The 20,852-nt window shown below is 41.5% G+C and overlaps 2 protein-coding genes across 2 annotated transcripts in view; one reads left to right on the top strand and one right to left on the bottom strand.

The window, feature by feature from the left end:
• Positions 1 to 20,852, top strand: part of PGK1 (phosphoglycerate kinase 1) — a 25,351-nt gene continuing 4,499 nt past the window's right edge. The window contains exons 1-6 of the mRNA XM_070291874.1: positions 1 to 2,692; positions 9,185 to 9,235; positions 11,838 to 11,993; positions 12,104 to 12,248; positions 15,492 to 15,595; positions 16,240 to 16,359. Of these exons, the coding sequence (XP_070147975.1) occupies positions 2,628 to 2,692; positions 9,185 to 9,235; positions 11,838 to 11,993; positions 12,104 to 12,248; positions 15,492 to 15,595; positions 16,240 to 16,359 (641 nt within the window). The 5' untranslated portion in view covers positions 1 to 2,627. The remainder of the gene's footprint in view (positions 2,693 to 9,184; positions 9,236 to 11,837; positions 11,994 to 12,103; positions 12,249 to 15,491; positions 15,596 to 16,239; positions 16,360 to 20,852) is intronic.
• TAF9B (TATA-box binding protein associated factor 9b) overlaps positions 13,718 to 20,852 on the bottom strand; it is a 24,903-nt gene continuing 17,768 nt past the window's right edge. The window contains exons 8-9 of the transcript XR_011446407.1: positions 14,982 to 15,133; positions 13,718 to 14,303 (exon numbers count right to left, since the gene is read on the bottom strand). The gene's annotated coding sequence lies outside the window, so the exon portion shown is untranslated. The remainder of the gene's footprint in view (positions 14,304 to 14,981; positions 15,134 to 20,852) is intronic.

Genomic DNA, 20,852 nt, shown 5'->3' on the forward strand with positions numbered 1-20,852 from the left:
TAACACGGTCCATTTGAGACCTGAGAGCTATAACACGGTCTATCCAAGACCTGAGAGCTGTGGCTCGCAAAGGGGGCTTTAACGTCCGTCACTCCAAATCTTTGTTGTGACGAGACAAAAAATCGAGGAACATACACTCGCGTGACAAGGTTGTCTTTCCTCTTTCTGCCTCGGCCCGAACTATACCTTACATCTAGGGTGAATACCTGGGAGTGGGATTGCTGGGTCATATGCTAAGTATAGGTTTAATTTGATAAGAAACTGCCACACTGTTTCCTAGAGTGGCTGTACCATTTTATTATTATTATTTTACAATATTGTATTGGTTTTGCCATACATCAACATGAATCTGCCACAGGTATACACGTGTTCCCCATCCTGAACCCCCCTCCCACCTCCCTCCTCGTACCATCCCTCTGGGTCATCCCAGTGCACCAGCCCCAAGCATCCTGTATCCTGCATCAAACCTGGACTGGCGATTCATTTCTTATATGATATTATACACGTTTCAATGCCATTCTCCCAAATCATCCCACCCTCTCCCTCTCCCACAGAGTTCAAAAGACTGTTCTATACATCTATGTCTCTTTTGCATTTCTACCAGCAATGTAGGAGAGTTCCAGTGGCCCTCCATCCTTGTCAACACTTGGTATTATTATTTTTATTTTAGCCACTTTAATAGATACAAAGTTGCATCTCATTGTGGTTTTGATTTGCATTTCCCTAATAGCAAATGATATTAAACATTTTCTTATGTGCTAATTTGTTATCTGTATATTGTATTTAGGGAAGTGTCCATGAACACAGGAGCCTGGTGGGCTACAGTTAATGGGGTTGCAAAGAGTTGGACAGACTGAGCAACTGAGCATGCACACACCAAATCCTTTGACCATTTAAAAAAATTGTTTTCTTAACATTGAGTTTTGAGAGTTCTTTGTATACCACGAATTCAAGGTAACAGTGGTCGCAACAAATAGCTTCTCATAGCTCTTTAGGATAAAAATCACATCTTTATCATGTTTGTTAAGTCCACGGGATCTGGTCTCCCCTTGCCTTGCCTCATGAGTATAATTTTAGACCTCTCTTCCTTCAACTCTATTTTCCAGCAACGTTGGACTTTTTATGTTGTCTCATGCTCTTTCCCATTTTAGGACTTTGCATATTTGATGGTCCTTCAAATCTGTAGTGGAAAAAGCTTCCTATCTTTTTTCAGCTTCCGTGTTCTTATCTGTAAAACAGAGATAATAACAGTACCTACTTCAGAAAGCTATTGTGAGGAGTAAATGGGTCAGGTATGTTCAATCCTTAGTACAGTGTCTGGCATAGAGCAGGTGCTCAATAATTGGGAACTGTTATTAAATTCAGCCTGTCAGATTATATGCTTGTTTTAGTTTCTTTGCTGATACCCTTGGTTGCTATTCTATCTTATGCAAAAGGAATTGCTTCCCAGGTGGAGTGAAATGAGTGCTAAACCTATGCAGAGCTGATAACCAGGAGGCCAGCAGGCTCATCTGGGTCTCAAATTCAGACTGTTAGAAATAACTCCATGGAGATTTCCCAAATATGCATTGACAGGATTGAAAGAAATGCATGCTTATAACTTTGAACTTGTGTCTCAGTACCAGTGCACTATGAATTAATATTTCCTACATCTTACCCAGATCTTGAGTGCCATGTGGAAAATTTTTATGTTTCTGACTCGGATTATTTCATTCCAGCCAACTCTGTAAGTATGTTGGACCTGAGTGCCTGGTCCTGAGCAGTGGTATCTGTACTATACTATAGTTAGGTGTATGAACTCTACATCTTAACTGTCTAGGTTTGAATCCACCATTTACAAGACCTGAACCCCTAAGCAACCTCTTTGTGCATTAGTTCATTCATTTGTAAAATAAGGATTGAGAGTTTGTGAGCAAAAAATGTTCTATGTGTTTGCCATTAGCTTTGCGTTGTAATCAGATCATTACACTTATTACAAAAAAAGGTAAGCAGGGGAGAAAGGGAGAAGCAGGGCCTTTCCCACTTCTGAAAGGTCTCAATTCTTAAAGGCACTTAGCAGTCTTATGGAGAATTCCTTTTGGGGGAGCCAGGAAAACAGAAAATTTCCACAAGGAGGTGTCATTGCATCTATCCTGAATAGGGTTGCCGGGAATTCCATGGGGTGTGGGGTGACGTTTTCCCCCAGGCTGCTGTGGGTTTGCGGGGCTCTGCAGCTGCCCTCGGTGTGGCCGCAGGAACCCGAGCCGTGTCTGCCCCTCGGCGCCAACCGGATTCCGATCCCGTTGCCGGCTTGCTCCGCGGCACCGCTTCCGGCCTCTCGTCACGAAGGTTTCCAGCCGCTTGCTGCGTGCTGGACGTGACTGGCGGCAGCTGCACGTCCCACAATCGCGCTCGCTGACTGACAGCGCCTCGGTGCAATGGCAGCCAGCTGGCGCCTTCGGGCCGCGTTCTAGAGCGGCCACTGGGCGCCGAGAGCAGGGCGCAGCGGCCGGAAAGGGGCGGGGCGGGAGGAGTGGCGACCGGGCCCGCGAGGTGCTAGGCGTTTTCCACGCGTTCGGACGCTGAGTCGGTCTCATTCTCTGCCGGTGTCTCATCCTCTGGCCTCTCGCTGCAGCTGAATTGCCAAGATGTCGCTTTCTAACAAGCTGACTCTGGACAAGCTGGATGTGAAGGGGAAGCGGGTCGTCATGAGGTAATCCTTCGGGTTCTCCCGCAGCCTCTCCGGCCGGGGCCGACTTCTTTTCCTCCTGCCTCAAGTGACCTTTAGCCCTACTCTCGGCCCCAAGGGCTCTAGCCCAGCAGGGCGAGGCTGGCTACCATTGTGGCTGGAGTTTTGCCCGGGTTTAACGGTTTCTGACCTCATTTCCCCAGCCCAGAAACTGAGCCGAATTTGCTCTTTTCAGGGGTGGATCCTCCATGGGAGGGTCAGATTGCGGGGATCCATTTTGCCCTCTTCTTATTTCTGAAGGGCAGTTCCGTCGCCTCCAGTTCTCAGTTGGTGAGGTGGGACCTGATGCCTGCAGATCCCTAGGCCTCCAGTGAAGGGATCTTGAAAGGTCCTTTGGATAGTTTTCCTTCCTCCACCACCCTAGACCACCCAGACAAATGAGAAACGACCCACATTTCTAAGGTCCCTGCCCAAAGGGATATCTTTCTCAGAGGATGTTGATGTCGTTGTTCAGGAGTAGAATCCACTAAAGCGTTGAGGGTAGGAGGGTGAGGTAGGGTGGGGCGCACTGAAGGAGGCCCTGCAGAGCTTATGTAACAGGCCTCTGCCGCCCTGTAGTGTCTTTAGACTACAGGCCTTGGGTTTTGCATCAGGATTGTGACACATACTGGGTAATGGTGGAGCAGGGTGTGGCTGCTCATTCTTGATGTTCTCAAACCTCACTCCCAGAGGTGGCTAGAGAAGCAGGATATTAGACTATTAGAAGTGGGGAAGGCTAGCCACCTGCCTTGGGGTCTCTTACTACAAACATGTGGATCCCTGGCCACATGGCTTCTCCCTTGTTTGCCAAAATTACTAGTATGATGTATGGAGTATTTACATTTCTCCTTTTTGTAACGTGTACATTCGTGTATGCCAGGAGCTAATTGTGGGAATTCAGTTAGGTATGTAACTGACTTGACCTCCATAGGATCCAAGGGTGGTGCTTTTGCCAGCATAAGGGCTTGACAGCATTGGGTAGTCTTGTCCTTTTAGGGAAGTGGTTGATTGATGGGCAGGCATGTGAACGATGTGATCCTTTCCCAATTTGGGCTGGTTCAAGAGAGGGCAACTTTTCTATATTAACGGTTTCAGAAAGCACTGGGGGATCTCTCTTTGCTTAAGGCTTAAACTAGGTAGGTGCTGTGAATTGGTGTACTTTGTGGATGCCCAAAAGTTAATGTAGCTCTCCCCTTCCCTCTAATTTCATTATGGCCACTATTAGTTTACAAGTGGCCTTCTCCGCCCTGCTATGGCAATAATCAGAAGAACCCAATGGCTTATGGCCATGAGAAACACCTGGTGTCCCCTTTTGCTAAATCACCTAGTCCTTTGCAATCTGAACAGAGTAGGAATCACAGCCATCCTAGTATTAGGTAATGGCCCTGTCTGTCCCTCAGATGCTTTTAAGAAAGATGGATAGACCTTATGAAAAACAGGACAAGTGGACAGTGGCGTGCAGCTAGATCTTGGCTGCTAAGTCACTTCAGTTGTGTCCGACTCTGCGACCCCATAGACGGCAGCCCACTAGGCTCCCCCGTCCCTGGGATTCTTCAGGCAAGAACACTGGAGTGGGTTGCTATTTCCTTCTCCAAGGCATGAAAGTGAAAAGTGAAAGTGAAGTCGCTCAGTCGTATCTGACTCTGTGACCCCATGGACTGCAGCCTACCAGGCTCCTCCATCCATGGGATTTTCCAGGCAAGAGTACTGGAGTGGGGTGCCATTGCCTTCTCCAATATCTTAGAGAACCTCCTACAATTGCAGTCTGGGGCTTTATCTCCTCTTTTCCCAGGTTTGAGGAATTATCTGAGCTGGCTGAGAGTGAGACTGGAGGAGGTGCTTATCTTTTCTCCCTCTGGACCTAATCTGAAATATGTTTCTGCCCCAGGGCTCAAAGTTTCATTTAACACAGATTAACTGTAAGCCTTGAAATGATTGGCTAGTCCTGTTTTGCTGGTGGAAAATGACCTAATCAAGGTCATAGCAAGTTGGTGGCAGAACCAGAACTAGAATCTGGGTCTCCTTGGCTTCCAACCAGATCCTCTAAATTCTTGGATGTAGTGAACAAGGACAGGTTAAAATAGACCTTTTGTCGGCTGAAGGTTGCAGTCAATAATTTCCTCCTGTAATCTGGATAAATTCTATTTATCTGATTTGAGGACCGGAAGTTGCTTTTTCCCCAGATTATTAATGTAGCTCTTGAACATTGTAGGATTGCTTTTTGCAAGAGTCTAGGTAGCCTTGCATGTCAGCTCAAATTTCTTTTTGTTTTAATGCCTTTATGTAGTGGTTGCTGGCAGTGTTCCGGAAGTGGAGCCTCCAGAGTAGTGGCTGCTTCACTAGCCTCCTTTCTTTGTCTTGCAAAAGGGAGCTGTGATGTTTAGGGCCCCTGCTTTGAACTGCCAAGGGAAGTTGACTGATTTGTTGAGGGAACTTCCTGATAGCCAGAAATTTCTGACTGGATAATTACCAGGTTGTACCTCAGTTTTTTAGGATTCCATTTGACTTTATAGACCTTGAGTAAATTTCCTGTTTAATTTTGTTGTGTCATTTCCTTTCTTCCTCTCATAGGTTGCCAGTCATACTCCTTTGCCGACTGGTGAAGCACTTCCCTTTTGCTTGCTCTCCCTCCTCCATTTTTTAAAAACCTCACAGTTTTTCTCTAACCTGTTGTAACTTGTTAAGCAACAGCTACAAGTTGGTGTAGTGGAAGAAGAAACAGTGAATTGAATCGCCAGTCTATGTCTGACGCAGGATGCAGCATGCTTGGGGCTGGTGCATGGGGATGACCCAGAAAGATGTTCTGGGGAGGGAGGTGGGAGGGGGGTTCATGTTTGGGAATGCATGTAAGAATTAAAGATTTTAAAATTTAAAAAATAAAAAAACTAAAAATTAAAAAAAAAAAAAAAAGAAGAAACAGGGAGGAAAAACAGCAGAGAAGAAAAAAAGTCTGTGAGAGAGTCAGTTAGTTATTAGTCGCTCAGTCGGGTCCAACTCTTTGCGACCATGTGGTCTCCCACGAGGCTTCTCTGTCCATGGAATTCTCCAGACAGGAATACTGGAGTGGGTTGCCATTTCCTGCTCCTGGGGATCTTCCTGACCCAGGGATTGAACCTGGGTCTCCTGCATTGCAGGCAGATTCTTTACTGTCTGAACCACCAGGGAAGCCCTCTAAGAGAGCCATAATACCCCTATTTCCTGATCAGGGACAGTGAAGTAAGGGTGGGAATGGTTTCTTGGAGAGCTTTTAATGGAACGGGGCCTGGACTTCTGAGATTTGAGATGATAGAGATTTGATATCCTCATTACAACTAAATTAATATTTTTAAGATTCATTCTGAAATAGTTATATGTTCATAGAACATTGCAAAGATAATATAGAGAGGCCCTGTGTTCACCCAGTTTTCTTCATTGGATACATCTTACATAATTACAGTACAATATCAAGAGTAGGAAGGAAGTTGACATTAGAATAAAGCATATAGTTCTTTGCTGTTTTATAACGTGTAGATTTGTGTAACTCCCACCACTATCCAAGATACAAAACTAATTTTCTTTGAGCAGCACCAAGATCTCCCTATGTGTCATCCTTTAGCATCTTGGCCCCTCTCCCTCCGTTCCTAAAATCCTGGTAACTACAAATCTGTCCTGCATTTCTATAATTTTATTTCAATATGTTATATAAGTGGGATCACACATGGCATTTTTTCACCCAGCATAATACCCTTGAGATTTATCCATATTGTTGTATGTATCAGTCGTTCATTCCTTGGATTGCTGAATAGTAGTTTTTGGTATGAGCTTCCTGGGTAGCTGAGCTGGTAAAGAATCCACCTGCAATGCAAGAGACCCCAGGTCGATTCCTGGGAAGGTCCCCTGGAGAAGGGATAGGCTATCCACTCCAGTATTCTTGGGCTTCCCTGGTAGCCCAGACAGTAAAGAATCCGCCTGCAATGCCAGGGACCTGGGTTCAGTCCCTGGATTGGGACAATCCCCTAGAGGAGGGAATGGCAACCCATTCCAGTGTTCTTGCCTGGAGAATCCCATGGACAGAGGAGCCTGGCAGGCTGCAGTCCAGTGGGTCGCAAAGAGCTGGACATGACTGAAGAGACTTAGCACACATGCTTAACCTTTTGAGGAATTTCCAGACTGTTTCCAAAGCAGCTGTATCATTTTACATTCCTACGGGCATATGAGTGATCACTTTCTCTGCATCCTCACTAACGCTCGATGTCATTTTTTATTTCATCCATTATATGAGTGGTGTGTAGTGATATCTGACTTTGTTCCTGAGGCTGAGCTCAGGATTAAGAGAAATAGAAAAGGAAAGGGTGCAGATTTTACACAGGATAAGTGAAATGTATAGGCCAGAGCAGTTTCTGTGGTGGAGTCCTCAGAGGGGAGATGTTAAAAGCAGAGTTGTTGTTAACAGTCTAGGAGATGATGGGGGAAGGTAATCCACAAGCAATGAGAAGAAAGTATAAGTCCTTTTCTCATCAGTAAGCTATGCCATGGCAGCATGGATAGATGAGATAGATTCTTGAGTGTTTCTACAGAATTTGTTCTGTGTCATGGCTCTGGGATAGGGAACAGCACTGAAGGGGTGGCTTGTGCTCTGCCACTTGCTGTGTTAACCCTTTTGAATGTGGGCCTTCTTGGAGGCTGCAGAGGGTAGGGGAAAATGATCCATGGTAATAAGATACTCTATCCTCTTTGGAATGCTCTGAGCCTTGCTCAGGATATTTAAAGAAGATGCTTAGAATCAGAATCAAGTAGCTTGAAATTAAGTAGACTGTTTCTTTTTTCAGAGGCATACTCCTTTTATTTTTCAAGATTTTAAATAAAATATTTGAATATAGAATTAATCCTTCAACTCATCTTTGGAAAGGTTATTCTTCAGTGAAGTAGAGTACAGGCCTAGGGGACATAAGGAAATTGATGGTCTTCTTAGTTGGTTTAGGATTTCGTAATTGTCTGCCAAGCCTCAGCCTAAGAGAGGAAGGACTAGTTATGGAGCTTTATGGTCAGACACAGCAACAAGTCTTTCTGAATCAGTCATACCTTCACTGTTTTCCTTCGGTGCGTGCTGCTAGCTGTTTTTAGTAATGGTTGATGTGCCTTTTAGATCACAGAATCATGTTTTGGAGAAGTCCTCACATGAATAATAATAGCACTTTTATGGCACTGTTTATCAGTTACTCTCCTAAGCACTTTGCAGATCGCTAACTCATTTAATTCTCACAGTAACTGTGAAGTAGATACTATCATCTCCATTCTATAGATGAGAAAGAAATCAACTTAAAAAGGATCTTGGCAGGTGAAACCTTACAGATAGCTAGCCACCACACATCATTGCTTTCTAGGGGATTGAGGTTCTAGTCTGTCTGGAAGAAGGGGGAAGGAATGACAAGTTCTTAAAAATGATAAAGCAGCAAGAAGTTGCATAAGAAAGGAAACTGCAGTAAATTGCTATCTTTTCCCCTGCCCTGGCCGTGCCCTGTGGCTTTTGGGATCTTAGATCCCCAACCAGGAATTGAACCTGGACCCTTGGCAGTGGAAGCGCTGAGTCTTAACCACTGGACTGCCAGAGAATGCCCTGCCTGTGCTGTCTTGATCACTTCTCTTCTGATTGCCTGTTTGTTAGGTGGGCAGGGTCACATGTTCCATCCTCTCCTCTCAGTTTTTTTTTTTAATTAAGTTTTTTTTTTAAAAAATTGAAGTATAGTTGATTTACAATATTGTGTTAGTTTTAGGTGTACAGCAAAATGTCTTATCAGGCTTTTAGAAAGAAGCTATCTTATGGTTATCGACTGTGTTTTGCTTGAAGGATACTGTGTGAACTTGGTCTTGGACACTGGGTTTCTTTATGGTCCTGAGGTCCCAGACTTTCTCCAAAAAGAATGATACCCTCTTGCTGTGTTTTATTTTTCCAGTTTTTTTTTTTTTTGAGAAATGTTTGCTTCATTTGGACCCAGAAATAATACCAGGGAAATCAGAATCCAGATGTGTTCTTTATAAACTTACCCTTCAGGCTACCACCATTATTAGATAGTAGCATGCTGGGCCCACATAGAAATCTTTTTAGATGGAACTAGTTTCAGCTTTCCAGGTCTTCAGGGCTTGTTCCTGTGATTTTGTATTTTTTAAAATTTCTCTCTTAAAAAGTGTGAGATACATACCTGAAAGGGCACGAGTCAAAAGCTCAAAGAATTATCACAGAAAGAGCACATTTGTCACCAACATCAAGAAATAGAACACTATTAGAACCCCTGAAGCTCCCTCTGGTGTCCTGTCTAAGTCACTACTCCCGCTCTCTTCCACATGGCTAATCACTATCTTCTAATACTGCTAATTATTTTTAAGGTGACTTTTGAACTTTCACTTATTTAACTGGTTCACTAAAAGTGCCTCTCATAATCTTTGAGGGAATGATAATTTGATCGTGGCTCTGAACTTGATGCTTTGTGTCTTTTTCAGAGTAGACTTCAATGTTCCTATGAAGAACAACCAGATAACAAACAACCAGAGGTAATGTCCCTGCTATACCCTGAGCTCGGTTTAAGATGTACATGGGTCTGAGTATATGTAATGAAATGGTTTTCCATTCTTATTGTAGAATTATGGCACCTTAAGCTGCATGATCTTGGCTTTCAACCAACCCACCATCTGGTTTGCTTTCTTATGACAATTTAGAAATTGAAAAAAATTCATTTTAAGAGGGTGATTTTTTTCCTCCTCTTTTTTTAATTTGAAGAATTTCGGGTTGTACATTTTAAAAGATTATCTTAAGGTTTAAGGTTACTTAGCTTTCCTGCAAAATGAAGAACTGTGCATGTAGTTTTACAAGCCCCTATTCTAGCTGGCCCCCATAAAATCAGTTTTTGAGAATTCTGATTTAAGGGAAAAGACTTCAGAAGTAATACTTTCAGTCAGTTTAGGCTCTCCACATGTCTTATTTAGGCTCTCCACATGTCTTGGCTCCTAGATTCAGAAGCAGAAATTTTAAGTGATAATATTATTCTTGCTTTTGATTAGATTCTAAAAGATTTTTATTTTAAATGAAGGGTTTGAGCTGGAAAGGTATGTTCTAATGATCTAGGCCTGTGCTGTCTAATAAAAATATAATAAAAGCCACATGTAATTTAAGATTTTCTAGTTGTCCCATTAAAAAGTAAACAAACAGATTAACTTAATTTTAACATATTTAATCCAGTAAGTCCCAAATAATCATTTTAATATATAATCAATTAAAAATTAATGAAAGGAACATTTAACTTTTTTGGTATTAAGTATTTGAGATCCAATATGTATTTTACTCTTAGACAACATACCAATCTGGGTAACCACATATCCAGTATTCAGGAGGTCCTTGTGGCTAATGGCTACCATGTTGGACAGTGTAGGTATAGACCGAGAACATTTTTAGGTATTGGCCCCAGAATAGAGCCTGGCATTCTGTCAAGCACATCCCTCCTGCACCATAGTGGAAGGTATAAGCCATCTGACACTTCTTGGCTTTTTTGTTATTTTCTGCAGCATACATAAAAGATTAGAAATATGCCTATCAAGGTATTTTATGAGTAGAAAGCAGAGAAACAAGTCTGAGTAGATCTTCATTTTCAGAAATCCATGGAGTTGATAAATAAAATGAAGCATTAGAAATAATAGAACTTGGCTGTTAAGGGAAAGTGCCAAAGATTAATTTGGTTTCATTGGGCAAATGTACCTGATGAAGGTTTCTTGTTTATTTGGTATAATTGAGTTTTTATATCTGCCAAATAGCATAAGATAGTTAGAAATATAACTTGGCTTTTTATTATTCCATTCTTTGCTGAAATGTCATCTTATTAGAGAGACCTTCCCTGGCTACCCTCTCTAAAATCCCCTCCACCACTATTCTCCAGTCGTTCTTGTCACTGTACCTTGCTTTATTTTCTCCATAGTTCTTATCACTTCTGTGAGAGCAGAAATTATTTTATTTACTGTTGTAGTCTCAGAATCTGATATAGTAGCTGCTACAAAAGTAGCATTCAATAAATATTTGTTGAATAAATAAGTATTTTCTATGTTATCAGGTTTAATTTCTTAAATACTGCCAAGAATGGAAAGTTAGTATTGGGTTTGTAACGAAAATTGAAGTGTTTAAAAAAGTTAAATAAAATTTTGATTAAACTATAATTTAGTAAACACAATGCATTATGTAAACCACATTTTATATAATTTATTTATTTTCTCCTACATAAAAAGTGACTTAGGATTTTGTAATTGGTACGGAAAAGTTACGTTTTTTCAGTTTTCCCAAAATTTCTTTTAATGGTTTCAAGATTTGAGAATTTTATATTTCTTCCAAGGTCAAACACTTAGGATGTTTCAGGGGTCCCTAAAAGCACCCACATGTTTGATTCACTAGGATTCACTGCTAAAGTTTATTAAAGTGAGAGGATTCACTGCTAAAGTTTATTCAAGTGAAAGGATGCATGACAGGATCAGCAAGTGGAAGAGACACAGGCAGAATCTGGAGAAATCCATGCTTAGGTTTCCATGTTTTCTCCCTCTCATGACACTAAGTGTGCTCCTTTCTCCAGCAGTGAAAATGCAGTAATTGTGTGTGATATCTCTGCCCAGAAAAGCCTTTCAGAGACTCAACTCCCAAGGTTTTTACTGGGAGTTGATCACATAGGTACCCTCTGCCCAGCAGCTACCAAAATTCCTTACTCCTAGAGGGAAGCAGGTGTTGAATATAAACCTATTTGTATAGACGATCTAGGAACTGTGAACAGCCTTTGTCAGAGAACTGAAGGACCAGCTCAAAAGCCAAGTTCCCAGACACCATCCAAGGGCCAACCTTGTAAGCAGGTCCTTCTGAAGATAGCAGTTTCAGCCCTGCTATATTAATTTTTTTCTGCACAAGGTGCAAAACATGATGAGATTATATAACCCTAGGTAGAGGGTTGACATCCTACTAACTTCTTCCCTTACATATGAACCTGAGGACCATCACTGAGTTGCTGACAGATTTGAAGGAATTTGGAGAAGAAAGGCTTTATATTTTATGAGGCCATGAATAAAACAGTTCTCACTAATTCTTAGGAGTAGCCTTGTTCTACTTGCTGTCTCTTCTTGGTTGCAGGATCAAGGCTGCTGTTCCAAGCATCAAATACTGCTTGGACAGTGGAGCCAAGTCAGTTGTCCTTATGAGCCACCTGGGCCGGCCTGATGGTGTCCCCATGCCTGATAAGTACTCCTTGCAGCCAGTTGCTGTAGAACTCAAATCTCTGCTGGGCAAGTATGTTTCAGGCTCTTGTCAACTCTGTGACAGGAGATGTTGTCAAGTATGTTGTTGCTGATTCTTAACTTTCAGACTGTTCAAGTGTTTCTGTGTCATAATCTCTCCAGGGATGTTTTGTTCTTGAAGGACTGTGTGGGCCCAGAAGTGGAGAAGGCTTGTGCTGACCCAGCTGCTGGGTCTGTCATCCTGCTGGAGAACCTTCGTTTTCATGTGGAGGAAGAAGGGAAGGGAAAAGATGCTTCTGGGAACAAGGTAGGACCTGTGATTTTGACATTAGTAGGGGTGAGGAGGGCTGAATATATGAGGCTGTGATTGAAGAATAGAAGAAGCTCATGTTTATTTTGACACCTTTTTATTGAAATGCATATAGAAATGCACAGCTTTATGAATTATCACAAAGTAAGCACACCTGTGTAACCACCACCGAGGTCAGAGAATAAGATATTGCCAGCCCTGGAAGCCCTCCTCATCATGCTTAAGTGGTTTTTGAAATACCTTGGAAAGATGTGAACACCATTTGGGTGTAAGAGTATTTGGTGACCATGCTGCTTCTAATTGTCCCTTTGTTACACACCTGGCCTTTGATATATAAAGATGTATTTTTCTAATAGTATATGATAATATCCTATCAGAGTGTAGGCTGTTGTTCCCAAGTGCTGAGAGCAGACATTCACAGGTGATTGTGGGTAGTGAGTATCCATGATATACCAGGTGTTCCTCCAGCAGAGCCATTTCTAGATTTTTTTTGTCAAGGCTAGAACAGTTTTTATAAGCAGCAGGCCCTAGTGTATTATGGAAGAATAATCTGTAGTTTTAGAAGGGGAATTAACTTAAAGCTTGAGCTTGGTACTTTTAAGACAGTAAATTAAATTTGATATCATTGGGGTTTTCTTATAAAAGAATCATGTGACCAGAAAAAGTACTTTTCGTAAGTCAAGTGGAAAGGGACTATTTGGAACATTTGATTGAGTTAGGTAGATGATGGTCATGATGATATTACCTTGGGTTTAAGGCACTTTTCTTAAGTGTAAAGGATCTTTCTTTGAATTTCTTAATATAAGGAATGACACGTACCTTCATTTTTTTTTTTTTAAACCTAGGTCTCAGAAAGGTAGTTACTTGACTAAGGTTAGAAGTAGTAGTACTGTTGCTGGGCTTTATATATAGCTCAGTCCATCAATAAGCAAACTTTATGTAAAGGGTCAGACAACAAATATTTTAGGCTTTGTGGGTCAGACAGTCAGTCACAACCTTACATGGTCTCTGTTGGAACTGTTCAACTCTGCCATTGTTGTACAAAAGCAGCCATAGGGGAAAAAAACCAAAAAAAAATTTAAAAGGCAACCATAGATATGTACAAAGTAGATTACTGTGACCTGACAACCAGGATTTAAATATTAAATGATAGAGCTGGCTCTTTTGAGGATGATTTCGAATTTGCCTATTCATAGAAAGGAAGCTGGGCTTCTCACGTGGCTCAGTGGTAAAGAACCCACCTGCCAGTGCAGGAACCTTGGGTTCAATCCCTGTGTGGGGAAGACCCCCTGGAGGAGGGCATGGCAACCTACTCCAGTATTCTTGCCTGGGAAATCCTATGAACAGAGGTGCCTGGTGGGCTACAGTCGATAGGGTCACAAAGAATTGGATACAACTGGGCATGCATGCTACTGGAGATCAGTGGAGAAATAACTCCAGAAATAACTGCCTTTCTGAGACCTAGGTTTTTTTTTTTTTTTTTAAATATGAAGGTACCTGTCATTCCTTATCTTAAGAAATAAGAAGGGGATCAGAAATCACCCTTTATACTTTCTACTCTTAATGTCTTTAGTATCTTGGGGAACAAGATGCTCTGAGGCAAGCATCTCAATCTCCTGTTACGCTCCTGACATTTCTTAAGGTCATCAGAGTGCCTGCTTTTAAGCAGTTTCTTTTCTTAGCACTGCAGGCTCAGGTCTTGCCATATCTTGCCTTTGGCATGGTCTTGCTACAGTAGTAGAAGTTAAATGCTGACCTAAAATTTGGTGCCCTTTTAGACTGAAACTCAAGCTGTTCAACTCTTGGGCTTAGAAATGGCAGGAAGCAAGTTGAGGCAAAACATTATATACAGTAAGTGATGAACCAACTGTGCTAGTCTATGTCTTTGTGGGTAGTTTACTTTACATTTAGTGTTCAGTGGCTTTTCATGCTTGAAATTTTTGGAACCAGCCATAAGTTCAAAGTGAATAAAAAACGAAGTGAGGCATGAAATTTTTCCTTTACGCAGGATACCTGCATTATCTTTTAGGAGCATTCTCTTCCTTCTGGTTCCTGGCAGATAAAAAATGAGAAATAGGTTCTGATTATTATTAATTTTTATAATACCTTTTTCATAGATAGCTTTTAATTTGTGTCATTTTCCCATGAACAGTTCTTAAATAGAGAAGTTATCTTCCCTTTTTAATAGATAGGAAAGGATAGAGAAAAACTTGACAAAGGTTACACAGTAAATTAGTGTCAGACGTGGGCCTAGAACCCAGGTCTCCTGCCATTTGGGCAGTGTTTTCATGACTACACATCTTGCAGTCACCGTTGGTAGATAATATTCCATTCTAAAGAGATTATGGGGGCTCTACACTTTAGTTTTAGCATTAGTGCCCCTGTATTCTTTGGGCCACTAGAGGAAAGCCCATTCTTTGTGACAGCCTCCTTCACTTCAGTGTATAGGAGAATGAGAGTGGACAGTGACTAAACATCTGCTTTGACACTTCTCTGCCATAATCCCCCTCATCTGGCTTTCTATGCATCTTTGCTTTGTTTCCTACTGGAGACTCATTGTTTATTCTGCTGTCCTGCTTTCTTTCCCCTATGAAAAGGGTAGTATCCCTGGATAGTGAGCTGACATTCAAAGCCATATGTTTGACATCAACTTTCTATCCCTCTATCTTTTTTGTAGAAGTGTATTGTTTTCTCAGATGCCTAACTTCCAGGGAAAGCTATATGAATTACCTCCTTTTTCTGAGGTGCTGTTCTGTTGTCAGGTTTCCATCTGCCTTCTCTGTCCCAGCTTGTCCTTGTTGCTTTCATGAGAAATATGTATGAGAGCTTTTTTCCGTTTGCAGAAAGGTCTTGGCAGCTAGCAGCTTGACTCAAGTATAATCCTAAATTTTACAAGGAGAATGTGTTAAAATGAAGCAGTGAGTCAAAGAGAGAGAAGGGTAATTTGTATTTTGTCCTAGGAGCTGGAGAGAGACCAGTGGGATGTGATTAGAGGTTAAGCTGTGATTCAGGAATCTTAGGCTTGCAATTTGAGGGAAGGCAAAGGAGAGCAAAAACATACAGAAATGAGCAAAAGGTCTGGAATATTTGGAAGAAAGACCAGATCCTGTTGCTAGTTTTGAAAATTGCTATCCTGCCAACTCAGGGTCTTTAGATATGTTGAAGAGGACTCTTGGTATGAAATGCTTTTACAGTTTCTTTAGAATCATCAATGTCTCCCTGTTTTGTTTTTCTCTTCAGGTTAAAGCTGAGCCAACCAAAATAGAAGCCTTCCGAGCTTCACTTTCCAAGCTAGGGGATGTTTATGTCAATGATGCTTTTGGCACTGCTCACCGAGCCCACAGGTACTAAAAGTTTTTTGTTCATTGTCAAACTGAGAGCGTTATTTCTCTGTTTACTTAAACAGCCAAAGGTCTGGAATGGTTTTGGAAATTTCTGTGTTGTATTGTGATCTTTTTGGATTCTATCTCTAATTGGAGCTACAAATAAAACTGTGGTTCTTGTTGGGTATCCCTGATATAAAGATGAAATAAAAGTAAAAAATGTCTAGGATTGTGGAACCTTTTGTTGAGCTTTAGGAAGATGTTGTTCTGTCTTACTTCGGATATTTCATGGAGAGCTCTCTCCCTTTGTGATTGCTGTGGGAGCAGAGTCTTAGGCTATCAGTCGGAAGCAAACTGAGGAATCCTTCCCTGTTGTCATCGCCCAGCTGATAATTTATTGTGGTTAAACCCTTGGTCTGAAGACTATTAATTGGGTATCTTAAATTCTACTTAAGGTAATTGCTTTTCACTTGTTCTCCTTTATCCTGCATTATTAGCCAGAAACCTTATCTTGTACTTAGGTGTTTTGTTGTAGTTTGGGGATGAAAACCATGGTGTCCTGGAGTCTCAAAAGTGAAAGTATTTTAGTGATAAGGAGAAGGCGTCTAGAATTGGGAGGATTGCTAAGGATTGACTAAAATTTGAATGTCTCTGTTCCTTTCTAGCTCCATGGTAGGAGTAAATCTGCCAAAGAAGGCTGGAGGTTTTTTGATGAAGAAGGAGCTGAACTACTTTGCCAAGGCCTTGGAGAGCCCCGAGCGACCCTTCCTGGCCATCCTGGGCGGGTACAGAGAACTCTTCAAGATCATGCTTTAACCTGGTTCAGTTCAGTTCAGTTTAGTTACTCAGTTTTGTCCGACTCTTTGCAACCCCATGGAATGCAGCACGCCAGGCCTCCCTGTCCATCGTCAACAACCCAAACTCATGTCCATTGAGTCGGTGATGAAACCAACCATCTCATCCTTTGTCGTCCCCTTCTCCACCTGCCCTCAGTCTTTCCCAGCATCAGGCTCTTTTCAGATGAGTCAGCTTTTTGCATCAGGTGGCCAAAGTATTGGAGTTTCAGCTTCAATATCAGTCCTTCCAGTGAACACCCAGGACTGATCTCCCTTAGGACGGACTGGTTGGATCTCCTCACATTCCAAGGGACTCTCAGGAGTCTTCTCCAACATCACAGTTCAAAAGCATCAATTCTTCAGTGCTCAGCTTTCTTTACAGTCCAACACTCAAAACCATACATGACTACTGGAAAGACCATAGCCTCGACTAGACAGAGCTTTGTTGGTAGAGTAACGTCTCAGTTTTTAAATATGCTATCTAGGTTGGTCATAACTTGCCTTCCAAGGAGCAAGTGTCTTTTAATTTCATGGCTGCAATCACCATCTGCAGTGATTTTGGAGCCCCCCCAAAATAAAGTTAGCCATTGTTTCCACTGTTTCCCCATCTATTTGCTCTGAAGTGATGGGACCAGATGCCATGATCTTCGTTTTCTGAATGTTGAGCTTTAAGCCAACTTTTTCACTCTCCTCTTTCACTTTCATCAAGAGGCTTTTCAGTTCCTCTTCACTTTGTGCCATAAGGGTGGTGTCATCTGCATATCTGATGTTATTAATGTTTCTTGATATTTCTCCCAGCAATCTTGATTCCAGCTTGTGCTTCCCCCAGCCCAGCATTTCTCATGAAGTACTCTGCATATAGGTTAAATAACCAGAGTGACAGTATATAGCCTTGACATATTCCTTTTCCTATTTGGAACCAGTCTGTTGTTCCATGTCCAGTTCTAACAGTTGCTTCCTGACCTGCATATAGGTTTCTCAAGAGGCAGGTTAGGTGGTCTGGTATTCCCATCTCTTTCAGAATTTCCCACAGTTTATTCGGATCCACACAGTCAAAGGTTTTGGCATAGTCAATAAAGCAGAAATAGATGTTTTTTTGGAACTCTCTTGCTTTTTCAGTGATCCAGCGGATGTTGGTGATTTGATCTCTGGTTCCTCTGCCTTTTCTAAAACCAGCTTGAACATCTGGAAGTTCACGGTTCATGTACTGTTGAAGCCTGGCTTGGAGAATTTTGAACATTACTTTGCTAGTGTGTGAGATGAGTGCATTGTGTGGTAGTTTGAGCATTCTTTGGCATTGCCCTTCTTTGGGATTGGAACGAAAACTGACCTTTTCCAGTCCTGTGGCCACTGCTGAGTTTTCCAAATATGCTGGCATATTGAGTGTAGCACTTTCACAGCATCATCTTTTAGGATTTGAAATAGCTCAACTGGAATTCCATCACTTCCACTAGCTTTGCTTGTAGTGATGCTTCCTAAGCCCTACTTGACTTCATATTCCAGGATGTCTAGCTCTAGGCGAGTGATCACACCATTGTGATTATCTGGGTTGTGAAGATCTTTTTCGTATAGTTCTTCTGTGTATTCTTGCTACCTCTTAATATCTTCTGCTTCTGTTAGGTCCCTACCATTTCTGTCCTTTATCGAGCCCATCTTTGCATGAAATGTTCCCTTGGTTTCTCTAATTTTCTTGAGGAGATCTCTAGTCTTTCCCATTCTGTTCTTTTCCTCTATTTCTTTGCACTGATCCCTGAGGAAGGCTTTCTTATCTCTCCTTGCTATTCTTTGGAACTCTGCATTCAGATGCTTATATCTTTCCTTTTCTCCTTTGCTTTTCGTTTCTCTTCTTTTCACAGCTATTTGTAAGGCCTCCCCAGACAGCCATTTTACTTTTTTGCATTTCTTTTTCTTGGGAATGGTCTTGCTCTCTGTCTCCTGAACAATGACATGAACCTCCATCCATAGTTCATCAGGCACTCTGTCTATCAGATCTAGTCCCTTAAATCTATTTCTCAGTTCCACTGTTTAATCATAAGGGATTTGATTTAGGTCATACCTGAATGGTCTAGTGGTTTTCCCCACTTTCTTCAATATCTGAGCCTACCTGCTAGTAAGGCCATAACTTGGGTTTCCTTGATGGCTCAGTGGTAAAGAATCTGCCTGCAATGCAGGAGGTGCAGGAAATGTGGGTTCAATCCCTGGGTGAAGAAGATCCCCTGGTGAACAGAATGGCTTAACCACTCCAGTATTCTTTCTTGGGAAATCCCATGGACAGAGGAGGCTGGTGGGCTACAGTCCATAGGGTCACAAAGTGTCAGACACAACTGAAGTGACTGAGCACAAGCATGAGGCCATAAATTGGGTGGTTTATTGTCATTAGCACAATCAAACTGGGTGACTGAGGAAAATTTAATAAAGGGAGTATCTGCAAAGGTGTGGTTTGGGTTTAGGGAAACACAAAAGGGATAGTGCAGTCATCTGAGGAAACCATCATCACCATCCTTAGACTTGAAGGGCAAAAGGAAAGTGATGGTTACCAGAATCCAGAGAGGGTAGTTGTGTGGAGATGGACCTCTGATAAGAACTGTATAGCCTTTGGTCAAAGGATGGAGGATAGTCATCTAGCAGGGAAAGAGCCAGGGAAATAGATACTCTGATCTCATTTTAATGTCCTATTGATATATCCCCTCTTACTCACAATGGGCTGCAACCCAGCTGGACGTCAGAGGGCAAAGGACCTCCTTGATGCAGTCTATGCAGGTCAGCCTCCTGGGACAGAGAACAGGGCCAGAAAGGATAGAAAATGGTTCTGGGGGGAAGAATTGGAAAGATCCACTATTGCCCACTATTGCTCATCTAACAATTTTTTTGAAGCACTTGAGCCTTTCAGATATGAAAACCTCCTTATATGTGTTGAATATATTATTTGGAACTCATTTTTTCAGATTCCATACCTTTTTATATTTTTTCCTATGGGGAAAAGTACTCTGAATAGTGATATGCTACTGGCTTAGTTAAAAGTAGAAATTTCAGAAGTGTAGATCAAGAGACTAGGAGGATACATTTTAGATGATAAAGTAGGGACAGAGACCTGGGACTTCTTGGATAAGATCTTGTCACTTGGCATGACTATCTAGATAGCAGCCTCTTTATGGCTAGATGCTCCTGACCCTTTTATGAGCAGGGTATTTTTTTTTCCCATGGGACTGAACACACTCAGCATTTCCCTATGAAAGCTGACTCTGGAGTTGGGTGTCAATTTCAGGTAGCATAGTTGCTCTCTAGGCTTCATGAGCCCAGTTTGAGGGTCCTAAAAATAGTTAAGGTAGGTACTTGTATCTGTGTCCTGGAAGCATTGTCACTCTTGTGCACTGGATTATAAAGGTCATCCTCTGATCTTTGCTTCTCTGGAGACTAGGACTTGAGTTTTGTTCTCAGTCCTTCCCTAGACCTGGAATATGGGAGTGAGTGCTACCTAGTGCTTATGATTAGGTTTTGGACTCTGCCTAAAATTGCTATTTGGGGGAAGTTTACACAGAGGGGTTTTTTTGGCCACCTTTCTTGCCATGTAGTGTCCCTGAGAACATTAACAATATAGGGGAAGAATTTACATTTCATTAAAAAAATTATTCTGTTGGGAATTCCCTGGTGGTCCAGTGGTTAGGACTCCTCGCTTTCACTGCCCAGATTCTACCCCTGGTAAGGGAACTAAGATTCCACAAGCCATGCAGTGTGGCCAAAAAAAAGAAAAAAAACCCAAAACATTGTTGTAGAAACATTCAAACATTATAGAAGTTGAAAGAATAGTATAATAAACTCACAGGTACCTATTACCCTGTTCTAATAATTACTGGCATTTTTGCCAATCCAGTTTCATCTGTCCTCTAATCCTTTTTTTGTCAGCAGTATTTGAAAGCAAGCCTTAGATATCATATAATTTCATTTCTGATACTTCTGTATACATCTCTTAACTTGAGATTTCTTTTAAATAACCACCTGTTACACCTAACAAAATTTAATAATCTTATTATTAATACTGTCATCTAATACCCAGTCTGTATTCAGAAATTCTCCATCATTTCAGAAATGCCTTTTATAGTCAGTTTGTTTGAATAAGGATCCAGATGAAGTCTATGCATTGTATTTGGTTGTTAGGTATATTTTATTTTATAATAGTTCCCTCTTATTATTTTAATTCTATTGATTTGTTGAAGAAACAGGGTATTTGATGTATAGAACATCCCATGTTCTTTAGATGTTGAATCTCTTCATCCTTTCTCTTTCCCTCTCACTCTCTGTGTGTGTATGTGTATGTTTTTGTATAAAGCAGTTAATCCATTTTTACCCTTTGTGGTGATCAGTCTTTACAAGTCAGAGATCAGTAGTCTCTTGCTAACCATTCTCCTACATCACTATTGTTTTGAACCTACATTTCACAAATC

This window comes from Ovis canadensis, chromosome X (genome assembly GCF_042477335.2).
Source record: "Ovis canadensis isolate MfBH-ARS-UI-01 breed Bighorn chromosome X, ARS-UI_OviCan_v2, whole genome shotgun sequence".
In the NCBI taxonomy this organism is placed as follows: domain Eukaryota; kingdom Metazoa; phylum Chordata; class Mammalia; order Artiodactyla; family Bovidae; genus Ovis; species Ovis canadensis.